Genomic DNA, 13,023 nt, shown 5'->3' with positions numbered 1-13,023 from the left:
ATCAATGATACCTATGATACCTATGCCACATTCACCTGGTATTTATTTGGGGTATTTTTTTTTACTACTAATATATGCCCCAGTAACTTAAATATTTGAAGTGAACACCAGGCCAGTCAGAAGAAGAAAGGTACAACGAACAACATTGCTCCTTTCATTTTCTCCACTGAGACAGTGGCTCCACAACTCTTCATCAGTTTCCAAGACCCACGCCTGTATTTGTAAGTTAGCTCCTTTCAATACATAATTGACCTCGTTTTGTAAATCAATCAAGGCTCCCACTGTCAACACCCTGAAGTTGCTGTGGGCAGAGATTTGGGGTGAGAAAGAGAAGGGACAACAGGGCAGGGTCTCCCACCTGAACCTCAGAGGAATCGTTAAAAACATTTGACTTATTGTAAATATTCTCTATAAAATGCTTAAAACTATTGTCTGGCGTCTACTGTCACTGCCGTGGCATGGGTTTTTAACTTGACCGAAGATCCATTATTAGTGTTTCAACTCACACGTCCTTGTCACATGTACTGGTTCCTTTCAAGATCATGGTGATATTCGACGCCTGGGTGAAGTTTGCTCCAGTAACTATCACATTACTTTTCCCTAAGGTCGATATTTTCTGTGGCTCAATGGCCTTAATGTAGAAGACCTATGGGAAACAAAAGATGAAAACAGCAGATCAAAGCTACAAAGTGGCACCATCCCCCCCCCCTGCACAAATAAATACATACATAAAGGAATACAAATCTGTTGATGTGTTATGGTTCGAAGAGCTCACTGGGAAATTACGTTTTGCAAACCCACGCAGATAGCATTTAATGAAATCAATGAATTCAAGGAAGAGGGCTGAAGACTCATGTCTCTCAACATGTGACAGCATGAGGTGAAACGATTAGTCTGTGTTCATCGCAGTTGATGCGCCCCGGGATTCTACCCGAGGCGTGAGCTGTCACGCCACGCGTCACTCGAGTTGAGGAGGAGCTCCCTGCTCTACCCTGTCCTGAGACTCACAGTGTTTGAGCAAAGTGCGGAGAAGGTAAAGGTGCCACCCCAATGGAGGTCAGCCAGCCCAGGACTCATCATTCGGATGATACAAATGTCGATCCAGATACATTTAATTCCCTAGAAAGGAGTTTCTATTTTCTGTTTGTTTCAAATGGACTGTGGTGGTGGGGTCGTCTGTCTTAAGTGTGTCTTAGTGGCTGCCAGCTGAGCCACTCAGTATTAGAAAGTTAGATGCCTGAACCACTGTGAACAACTATGTACTCTGTGACTGAGTTACTACATCTGCTGACCCACTCTCTTGCTTTCTCCGGCCGATAACCAGGACTGAGCACCACGGGGACACCAATACCTCTAACTTCCCTCTCATCCAGGTCTGTGTCTCCTCACTTCTCCATTTGCAAGGTCTCATTAATTTCCCCTGCAAACCCCAAAGAAGGCAGGAATCATTTGCCCTTTTCCTTTCTACACATTTATTCTAATTTCTATGTATGTGTGACGGGGTGCTTCTGAGGCCAGAAGGGCGTGTTGGGTTGCCTGGAGCTACAGTTACAGGTTGTTCTGAGACACCTAACATTGGGACAGGGAATTGAACTCGGATCCTCTGCAAGAGCAAGACGTACCCTTAACTACCGAGCCATCCCTTCCGGCCTCCATTTTCACATTGTTTCAAGACCAAACAATCCAGTCGCCTCCTAACAGCATTTGCTACTGTCTTTCCTTCTGGTCACTTGTTCTTTCACAGATCCTCTCCATTCTGAGATTCTGGCCAGTACAAAGTATAGCGGACCTTAGCATGCCTAAATTTCATGGTACGCTCTTCGTGTTTGAAGCTGGGAAGTCTGGAGAAGCATCATCATGTCATACTGAGCCGGAGCGCAAATGCTGAGAACAGCCATTTGTAGCCTAAAGTCCACCAGGAAGACACTGAGTCATTGGTCCAGCGGCTGTGATAGTTAGCACCTGCGTGATCCCTCTTCCTGCCTCCCCTCTGCTGACAGTGGCTGACTGCTGGGAACTCTAATGCCCCTTAGAACAGCCCTGCTGGTTGGCTGCACTAAGCATCGAACTGAAATGAACATCACCTTCCTCTGGTTCCTTAGCTGTTGTAATAGGAGCGGCAGGGCTGCGTCCCTGGCACCCCGGCCGCCTGGCTGGCTTATGCCCTGAAATAACAACACACAAACTGTATTCTTTTAAACACTGCCTGGCCCATTAGTTTCAACCTCTTAACCCATTTCTAATAATCTATGTAGCACCTCGAGGTGCGCTTACCAGGAAAATTCTAGCCTACGTCCATCCTGGGTCGGAGTTCATTGCGTCTGCCTCAGAGAGCAGAGCTATCGCGCGTCTGCCTGGCTAGCTCAGTCGGTAGAGCATGAAACTCTTAATCTCAGGGTCGTGGGTTCGAGCCCCACGTTGGGCGCCAAAATGTAACGGCGTAAACGAATGCAGACAGATTGTAAAAATATATATAGCTTTAATGGCGTAATAGACTTACAGAACCACCATTCCTGTGGAGACCAGGAAAGCAGAAGCAAGCGCTGCGAGCATGCTAGCCAGATTTATAGGTAAACATTAGCCCGAGGCAAAAACGCCCCCTAAGGGACGGGACTTATCCCTACACTTGGCAAACACGGGTGCTATATGGCCCAACAATCATCACTCATTATCGCTACAGATTGATTTGGCAGATTATGGTAAATCCATCATTAATGTCACCACAGTGATAATGGAATGTGGCAGGGAATTTATTTCAGTGACAGACTTTATTCTAATCACTTTAAAAAGGACTTTAGCCCTGTATTTATTGAGTCGCCAAGAGCCCGAAAGGGTCACTCTAATTATTCTGTGATACTTGACTGTGTTTTACGGGGGGAAATTATCTGCTAGAGTGGTCCTTGGGATGGGGGGATTAACAACGACTTCAAGATAAATCCCTTACAAATGTCAAGTGTGTGTTGTATAAGAAGGCTTACGGTGTGGCTTTGTAGGTGACAATCAAATGATCAAGTACTTACTAGAGATCTATAGGGTCCTATGGGCGGGGCTAGATGAGGACAGACTTGGAGTATGTGGGCGGGGGGCTATATCAAGAGCTAGCAAACTATAGCCTAGGGTCTGTTCTTTCTGGATGCCCCATGGGCGGGTGTAGGAATGTCAAAAGGAGAATAGAATTTCAAACATACAAAAGCACATGAGGTTCCCATTTCATTGTCCAGAAGTATGTATGTGTGCCTTCTCCAGCTGCTTCTGCATAACTGAATAGCTACACTAGACACTGTGCAGCCTGCACAGCCTGAAACAGACACTGCCTGCTTCTTGGTAGAGTAGTGGTTCTCAGTCTGTCGGTCACAACCTCGTTGGGGGTTGAAAGACTCATAGGGGTTGCCTAAGACTATTTACATTATGATTCACAACAGCAGCAAAATCACACTTATGAAGCAGCAACAGAAATAATTTTATGGTTGGGGATCACCACAACATGGGGAACTGCATTAAAGGGTCACAGCCTTAAGGGAAGTTCAGAACCACAGCTGTAGAGACAATTTATACCCCCTGCTCTACAAGAGACCACTATCTTCTTAGAGATGCAAGATACGTGTGTGTTTAATCTTTTTAAACTGTGCATGCAGGTGTATGTGTGTGAGTGTGTGTGTGTGTGTGTATGTGTGTGTGTGTGTGTGTTACAGGTCAGAAAACTTCCTCCTTGGGTGCTGGTCCTCACTTTCCACCTTGATGCTCCTGCACACACTTCTAGGGCCTCCCTTGATTCTGTCTCCCATCTCACATTGGGAGTGCTGGGATTACAGGTCAGTGCTACGTACTCAACTTTCCATGGGTTTAGAGGATATGAACTCGGGTCCTCATGTTTACAGCCCCTGTGCTTTGCCCATTGAGCTATGCTCCCAATTCATAACTTTCTTCCACTGTAAGCACTCCATGGACATCCAAGTCAACCCTTTTTCTCAGTGCCTCTTGCACTTATACTGCGACTGTCTGCTGGAGCGAAAATGGAAAACATGCTAAGCACATGCCACTTCTGTGTTCACAGTGGAAGAGAATGGGAGCCTCATAACTACAGAATATTTTTCTTTGAAACAAGACAATTGCACTCTGCGCTTTTCATGGCTCTAGAAACAGCTTCAGAGGATGAAGTCGTCTTAACTTCTTATTTCCTCTTGAGTAGATACAGCCTTCCTACAAGCAGGAGTTCATTTGAAAAACGTTATTGTTTAGAGAAAGTTTCCATTGGTCATTTAGGACCGTGTCCAGGCCTGGCCTATCTTGTGGAAGCAGATGCTCACAGTTTGCTTCCAAAGAAGGTCAGATTAGCTCATTTGTTTGCCTGGAGAACTTTTCTTAATCTTAGTTAGAAAGCTAAAAAGCTACCAAGATGACCTCACCCCTAGATAATGAAAAGACATACGAAAATGTTTTTCTTTTAAATTAAAAAAAAAAGAGCAGCTGTAAGCTATATTTCATGGCTGCAACATTTCACAGAAATACTCTTTATATTTGTTGATAACTTTAAAAATACAATGAAGACAAAAGAGCAAAGGACAGTCTTTCCCACCACGTGTTCACCCTCTGTACTTTAGATCTGATTTTGTACTCTAAAGGTAATCCACGACCTGGCATGATGCATCCAGCTCTCAGACTCATGCAGAAGGGCTGCAAGGGTTGGTTGAAAACCATAATTGGGCTGGATACAGCCAGGACTTCTCATAGCTCCACAGCGAGGCTCCTTCCTAGGTCCAAGGTTTCATACACCAAATCAAGACCCTGCTGACTGGAACCACCCCAGCCTACCACCCTTCACCAATTAACTTCAGAATGGTCCACTTCCTGTTAGTTCCATTTTGCAAATGGGTTGTTTTTAAGTGATTGTAAATTTTAAATTATTTTGTAAAAAAAAAAAAAAAAGCTCGGGTTTCTCATTGTTTTGCATCAAGAAAGCACATTGAAAACTACTTAATTAGGTGATTTGTGGAATGGCTGCTTATTTTTATCTTCCAACTAAGCTGTTGGAAAAGTGTCTAACCTGTCCTCAACAGTTCTCCTTTACAGAGTCTGAGAGGATGAACTCTGGGGGTACAGGCACCTTCTGTGAAGTCTGACACCAGCTCTGCTCAAATTACCATGACATTAGTGGAGAAGGTATCACCATGGGTGAAAGACTATCAGAAAGAGGTGCCTAAGGAAGGTGCAGTTTATTAAGAACAAGCTGCACTCTATTAATCTGTTAGGGGAAGAAACTCTGAATATAGTGAAGCTCTCTATAGGTCTGGACCTGAATCAACACTTGGTAAAACATCCCTCAGATTTGCACTCTTGAAATTCGTTCAAACAGGACCGGATAAAGAGTCACATGGATTCAAAATCAGCAGGAAACCTGAAGTCAAAGGACATAAGAGGGATGAAAGGTAATACAACTAATTAAAAGAAAGTGTCCTGTTGGGCCCGATGGGTGAGTATTTGGTTTAGAATTATTTAACATCTTCATTAATGACTGAGAAGAGGAGAGATGTAATATATTAATAATATGTATAAAGTGAGCAGAGAGGGGACCAGCAGTGGAGATGGGAAAGTGTAAAAGGGAATGAGACGTGGAAAAAAGGAGCAGAATACAATTCCATCAAAGAATAATGGGAGAGTTCAATGAACAAGGTGATGTATTTGATGCTCAGCCCCCCAAGGAAATCCCCCTTCATAGATGGCACAGCACAGGCTACAGGGAACTTGGGATGTAACTTCTAGTAGGTTCTGGGAACTGCCAAAGGCCAGCAAAGTCTCAGGACGTAGATGGGAAACTTCCAAAGAAGAGTAATGAACCTATGTTCTGTTCCATGAGATGAAGACTCGCTTCTGTGACCTGGGTACTAACTCGTGAGATGTGGCTGATACAGCCCAGGATGGAGCTGCCAAGGTCATTCCTGAATTACTGTTGGCCATTGAACCTGAATGTCACCACAAAGAACTGGCCTGGGTGGCCAGGGGCCAGAGAGGACAGTTTTCCTAACCCTGCTTCTAACACGCCCTCTGCCAAGACTGGACATGGATTTCTGTTGATCTACTCTCCTTGGGGTCCCCTGGCCCATCTGGGGCCTTGCCTGCTCTCCTTGTCTTGGGGAAGATGTCTGACCTTTCCTGGGGCTCACTCTTTCTCTTAGACCTCACCTTCAGCTTCCCCTCTCCTCCTCCATCTTTCATAAGAATAAGCTTCCTTAGGCATGGGCACAGATGGGACAGAGTGTTGACAGTCTAATCCCGAGAGAAGCCTGCATTATCTTGAAGAGGTTCTTCCCTTTCAGAGAGGCTCTTAGCACCAACACTATGTGGTAAAAGCTGCAAACTTTTGAATCAGATATCTGGGTTCAAATTTCTTGTCTACATTTTGGTTTTGAGGCAAAATGCCTATGCCTGTAAAATGTGGTACTGTGAAGCTTAAATAAGCAAACACTGAATTTATGACACAGCAAGGGCCGGATGAAGATTTGTTGTCACCGCTCTACTTAGTCCCCTCTGGCATTCTTTCTAGTTGCTTTTCCTGTTACGTATATTCAACTCTTTTATGACAAAGAGTCTCACTTCCTCACTCTGAAACATTCTAATTTAATCTTTTCAAACTGTGCATGCAGGTGTATGTGTGTGAGAAGTTCCTGGGTCTTCTGGCCATGACCACACTTTTACTTAGGGTGGTTCCTTCACATAGACACTCACTCCTCTGTCATAAATTGTCTAGATGTTTCTTGACCCTCCAAGGGGGGCTGAAATGTCATTACCATCAATCAGCCCATCCATCCGTCAGAGACTTGGCCAACCACATTGTGTTTAATCTCCAGGCATTGGGCTTAGATAAACAGGAAGGACTGAGACCCTGGGCATAGCCAGGATTTGAGTTTCTGTACTTTCAGTTCTGCCCTATATATGTATATACATATATACACATATATGCATAGCTATATGTATAGATATATATGTACATCTATTTATACACATAGATATTTAAATCATGTATGGCTATGTTTGCTCTCATAGATAATATTCTTAGGACTGATGGCCAGAGAGGGACTTGACTCATTTGTGTACCACACGTGGTATGCACGTAGTCACTATGACAACATCTAACAGATGCGCCCTAACTTCCTGTAGGAATCACAGACTCCAGCTCAGCCTCAGATGGCACCTGCTCCCTTCCCAGTGCCCGACCAGCAGGAAGCATTTGATGCCTGGGCGATGTGCACAGATGCATTCAAGAAAAGCTCACTGGCTGCTCTGCTTGAACCATTGGTTCCACCACACGAAGCGGACATGGGAACCAACAGGGCACACCAGAAAGTTTCACATTCTCGTGATAATGAAAGACAGCAGAGTTCCACAGAGCACAGGAAGGCTCTCCAGTGCCAAGCGGCGCACCGTTCCCTACCAGCCAAACCCAAGATCCTGTCTGCATCACCTATTTAAAGTAATGTTTCAGTATCAATAAAATATCTTTCTCCAAACGTAGAAGCGCAGTCCAAAGAGAAGCACCCAAGGCAAGCCTGACCCCAGATTATTTTCAGACTCGCCCTTCTCTCTTGGTGTCCCTACTTTTAAAACCACAGCTTCGAAAGGAGACAGAGACAGAGGAGCACGGGACAGAAATCTCAAGGTCCAAATCAGGAGCAGAAGGAGACGGAGCACGAGCAAGGACCTCAGGACCGCGAGGGGTGCACCCACACACTGAGACAATGGGGATGTTCTATCGGGAACTCACCAAGGCCAGCTGGCCTGGGTCTGAAAAAGCATGGGATAAATCCGGACTAGCCGAACATAGAGGACAATGAGGAATACTGAGAACTCAGGAACAATCGCAGTGGGTTTTTGATCCTACTGCACGTACTGGCTTTGGGGGAGCCTAGGCAGTTTGGATGCTCACCTTTGGAGACCTGGATAGAGGTGGGCGGTCCTTGGGCTTCCCACAGGTCAGGGAACCCTGATTGCTCTTCGAGCAGATGAGGGAGGGTGACTTGATCGGGGGAGGGGGAGGGGGAGGGAAATGGGAGGCGGTTGAGGGGAGGAGGCAGAAATCCTTAATAAATAAATAAATAAATAAATTAATTAATTAAAATAAAAAAAAAGAAATGAGTACTTGACCAACATGAAAAAAAAATAAAAAAATAAAACCACAGCTTCCCAGTTTAGAAGGCACAGGAAGGTACCGTACAGGAAGTCAAGATGCGACGGCTACATCATCATCCTCTCTTCAAGACATTTATAAAGGCCGCTGCCTGCACTGCTCTGCAGGGTTCTTGATACACACAAGTGCTCGGCTGAATTTCCAGGTAATCGTGTCACGTGGTACCCCATTAATACGGACACTCTTTATGTTTTTATGCGTCCATAAAGATAAATGTAATTTCAGAAACTAATCTTCCAAAGGGTACATCTAGATGATCCTATTTACATAAAATTCTTGAAATGACAAGACTATAGAGATGTTGGTTGTGCACCAGAGCTGGTGAGCGGGAGGGAGGAGGCAGCAGAAGGGGCTATGGAAGGGCAGCCTGAAGTCCTGTGGCGATAAGCCTTCTGCCCCTTGACCTCTGGCATCATTGGCAGGGCTGAGATCTTCAGCTATGTTTGCCAGGTGGTACTATCAGAGGAAACTGAGTCGAAGTTTCACGCATTGTTTTCTTTTCTCCTTTTTTTTTATTTTTATTGAGCTCTACATTGTTCTCTGCTCCCCTTCCTGCCTCTCCCCTCCCCCTTCAGCCCTCTCCCAAGGTCCCCATGCTCCCAATTTACTCAGGAGATCTTGTCTTTTTCTACTTTTGGAACTGTTTTCTTATAAAGCAAATTTTAAAACCAAGAAAGACCTTAGAAAGTTCATACTTCCTGATTTCAGAACAGAGTGAAAAATTGTAAGATTCAGATAATGTGGTACTAAGAAGAAGACAGACACACAGGGCCATGAAAGAACCCGCAGAAGTAAAGCCTCCCATGCAAGTCCAAATGATGGTCAGTGGGAATGTTATAATCACTGGACCAGGCAAAGGGTGCTCAAGAAATGGTGCTGGGAAAATTGAGTATCCAGACACAGAAGGATGACCGGACCTCACCTGACTACACAGACAAAGATGACTCGCGAACTGGCCAAGGTATGCATAAGTGAGTTAAAACTCTAAGAAGAAAATCTGATGTTTGAAAGGGATCATCACATTGGTTTTGCAGTGATTCTTGCGCCTGACCCCCAAAGCACAAGAAACAAAACAAAGAAAAAAAATAGACCATTTGGACTTCAGTGAAATTAAAAATTCTATGTATCTAAGAATACAATGAGGCCAGCAATGTAACTTAATGTAGAGTGTTTCACCAGTAACGTGTGAGCCCCTGGGTGTGAGATCCAGCAACACACGTGCATGCACACACCCCACAGATCTTCTAAACGGAGCTGAGAGAAGTCTTTTTAATGACATACTTATATTTGATACAGCGCTAAAACCCAGGAAATACTTCTTATAACCAACAGACAGAGAATAAGTTAATGGATCAAACCCATGGAGAAGGGGGAGGGGTTCAGTAGAAGGGGACACCAGCTAGCAAGCAAGCAAAGGGAAAAGGTGTAGGTGTCATAGATCACAAGAAGAAGAAAGCCAAAGTCACTCAAATCACACCTCACACATCTGCGAGTTTGGTAATGACCAAACACAACAAAAAAGGTAAGTGTTGGGGAGGCCTTGAGAAACAGAAACCCCTGAGTGCTATTAGTGGACCCTTCGGCTAGTGAAACTACCGTGGAAAACAGCACGGTTGTTCTGCAGAAAAAAAATATAAAAAGAATTACAGCATGACCCAGGAGTCTTAACTTTTGCTGCTGAACAAAAGAGTGAAACACACGGTGGCTCGAAAGAGGCAGTCATACACCTATGCCTCCAACCATCTGTGCCAGATTTCCTGAGTTGGAGAAGCAAACCAAGAGCCCGTGGGTGGAAGAACGTATAAATAAAATTTCATATACATATACAAGAATTTTATTCACCCATAGAAAGGAAAGAAAGTCCGATCCATGCGACAACATGGCTGAGCCTTGAGGGCACAATGAGAGGTGAGATAGGCCAGTTACAAGAGAGAAACCGCTTGAATCCACTTCCATGAGGGGCCCACAATAAGTTACGTCTCACAGATGGAAGGTAGAATAGAAGGTCCAGGAGCCTGGGGAGGGGGAAGGGAGGAGGGAGGAGGGGAAGGAGGAAGAGTTATTGAATGAGTGTTGAGTTTCAGTTCGGCAGGATGTAAAGGATTCGGGTGATAGGGTGCACCAGAAAAGTGAGGGCCAACTTCCACCACAGAAAGGCACACTCAAAATGGCCAAGACAGTAAATTTGATGTTCCGTGTAGTTTACCAAAACTGAGAACGACCACCACCGAGTGTAATTAAAAGACAAGAAAGCCTTCTGCGTCTGCCATCCGAGCTCCTGTCACTTGTGACTTGGTTTTACAAACCACTGAGGACAGAGAGGCAGCCCATCGCCTAATTAAGCCTCAGAGACTCACAGGCCAGAGGTATTGGCACGCCAAGCTTCTCTAATGCCTTAATTAACTGCATAATCCATTTGGATTCACAGGCCCTCCGCCCGTTACTTAATTCACCCAAAGTTACTATCAACTTTTCAGTAGCGATTAAAAAGGTGCTATTTATTTGTATTGACACTTGACCTTAATAGCTGCAAACGGCTAAGTCGGGGCCACTGATTAGGCACAAAATGGAAAGCTGGGCCTTCTGAATGTCTTCCAACGCTGTTCTTAATTTGTCTGTTTCTGACAGACTCCAATGAGAGTAAGAGAGAGAACTTGTCTGCTTTGTGTGTGTGTGTGTGTCCCCACAGGTAAACACTTAATGAACTTCTGTCAGCTGAAGGAAGCCAGCCCTGAGCTGTGTCCTCAACAGTCACCTGCGTCCTGCTCACAACTATTCACACCCTCACAGCCTTTCTTGTCACACACAGAGATACATTGAGCTGGGTGATTAACTGGAACTAGGAAGAAAGCAAAAGGAGATTTCGGGAAATTTGCATAGGAAAAAAAAATCCCCAGTACTTTTGAAAAGAGTGTCTCTCTCAGACACATTCTGCAGCCGCCCTATCCTGGCATTACTGACGATGGGTTCCGTCAGCTCTACAAAGTGAAGGAAAGCCAAGCCAGGCCAGTGCGCATGTTTTGCCTAGATCCCGTCCTCACTCACAGCCCCAGTCGCAAGTCTAACCATAATGTCTTGTTTGGACTGAGGCTGCCTCAGCTGTGAGCTCTACTTTCCCCCAGTGAGCCACAAAGTCACCTTTGCAATCCTGCTTCTACCGGAACAGCATCATTTCTCATAGCTACAAAGTTTTAATTTCTTTTATGTGCGTGTGAAGTCTTTGATGTATTGAGCCAATTTTGTGAAACTTGGTTAAAAATGAACCCCTTCAAAAAAAAAAAAAAGGTTGTGGAAGGAATCTGGGTTGTAAGTAAAATGGGGATTTTTTTTAGATATATATAAAAAGAAACCCAAAGTAGCAGTTATCATCAAAGTCAAAGGGGATTTTCTTTCCCCCCACTATCAACACAGAAGTCAAGGCTGACCTGGGAAGACTGGTCGGTTCTGTTACTCTTAATCTCCTTGACTCTTCCTCCTCCCGGGGCCTTGGGTGGTTTTTCCACAGTGACGTGGCAGAGCTCCTGCATTGGAGAACATCCCTTCAGCATCAGAGTGAGACGCACAGGAAGGGGTGGGGCTGGGTGCGCACTGGCACCTGCTTCTGAAAGACCTCGTAATAGCTCGAACGTCACTTTACCTGATTCCTCTCATAATCTGAAGGGTCGCAGGATGCGAAGGGGTGGATGCATTTTCCGTCACGTTTACACCAAGCACAGCCAGTTCCGATACATGCTGGGCATCTGGCAACATGGAAAACCAAGTTAATTCTTTATTTTTTTCTAGGGGATTATTCATCTTCTAGATTTCCCCTCTGGGGTGCTACATGTTAAGAACATAAAAGAATAGAAACACTACTACTACCGTTAATAAAATCTTCGAATAGCCCAGGATGGACAGAGGGAGAAGGGGCGGTCCTTTGAGGTTGGGGCAGAGAGTCAGGCTTTGTGCCCTTCTCTGGGAAGCCCTGTGAGTTGACGGACTGTCATCACACTTACAGAGGTGTTGCCATGGAGACCTGCAGCTGGGGTCACCTGCAGGTCTGTTGATAACAGGAACCCACTGAATCTGCTTCCGAATATGGCTGCTATTGGTCCACCTTCAGGTAAGCCCTACCTAAAGACGGATCTTTCCCCCTTCCCTGCCACCGCCACTCAGCAGATCAGTAAGCCCTCACCCTGTGGAGCAGCTCAGCTGCCAGCTACATGATGTGAGACACAAAGCATTACCTGGCAGCCAGAGGGGGGGTGGGCGCCACTATTTGCTTTACAATCAGATGAAGGAAGAATTGTGTCTACTAATCAAATGAGCCATTGTGCAAGGGAAACTGTGGAGGGCTCGAAAAACGTGCGTTAAGAATGATCAGAATTGAGGAGGAGGTGGTAGAAATAGAGGGGAAATGGGGGGCTGGTCTGGAAAGCTGTCCAAGGGATGCCAGAGCAGAACACAGCCACAGCTGTTGGCGATGCGGCGACCAAACAGCGGAAGGCACCCAGGCTGGGATTCAGATACGCTGGAGGGTTCTGAGAGCCTAACCTGCAGAAAGTCGTTTCCGGCAGCAGAAAATGGCTCTCCCTTCAGGTGGGAGCCTTGGCCCCAGGCCGGCTTCCAGCAAGGAAGCAGCTCCCTTGAAGAGAGAACTGAGTCCTGACTCTTACTTACCTAGCCGTGGGACCTGGGCTAAGTCATTTCCTTCTACCTGGGCTCTAAAGTAGGGGTTCTCCAGAGAGGCATCGTTCAACTCTCCTTACGCCCCTAAGATCTATTCCTTCCTCTTTGCCTGTTCACTGGACTGGAGGCTCTCAATAGCAAGTTTTCTATTTTTCTCTCCTAAATTCGTTTCT

General features: G+C 45.4%; 1 protein-coding gene across 2 annotated transcripts in view; it reads right to left on the bottom strand.

Moving 5' to 3' along the window:
• Positions 1-13,023, bottom strand: part of Plxnc1 (plexin C1) — a 148,993-nt gene that overhangs the window by 56,901 nt on the left and 79,069 nt on the right. For both annotated transcript variants that reach the window (XM_075954505.1, XM_075954506.1), the window contains exons 8-10: positions 11,820-11,922; positions 11,608-11,703; positions 507-646 (exon numbers count right to left, since the gene is read on the bottom strand). In XM_075954505.1, coding sequence (XP_075810620.1) covers positions 507-646; positions 11,608-11,703; positions 11,820-11,922 — 339 coding nt within the window. The remainder of the gene's footprint in view (positions 1-506; positions 647-11,607; positions 11,704-11,819; positions 11,923-13,023) is intronic.

The sequence above is a fragment of the Microtus pennsylvanicus genome, chromosome 20, assembly GCF_037038515.1.
Source record: "Microtus pennsylvanicus isolate mMicPen1 chromosome 20, mMicPen1.hap1, whole genome shotgun sequence".
Classification (NCBI taxonomy): Eukaryota; Metazoa; Chordata; class Mammalia; order Rodentia; family Cricetidae; genus Microtus; species Microtus pennsylvanicus.
Note: the sequence above shows the minus strand (reverse complement) of the source record. Positions and strands in the feature narration are given on the sequence as shown.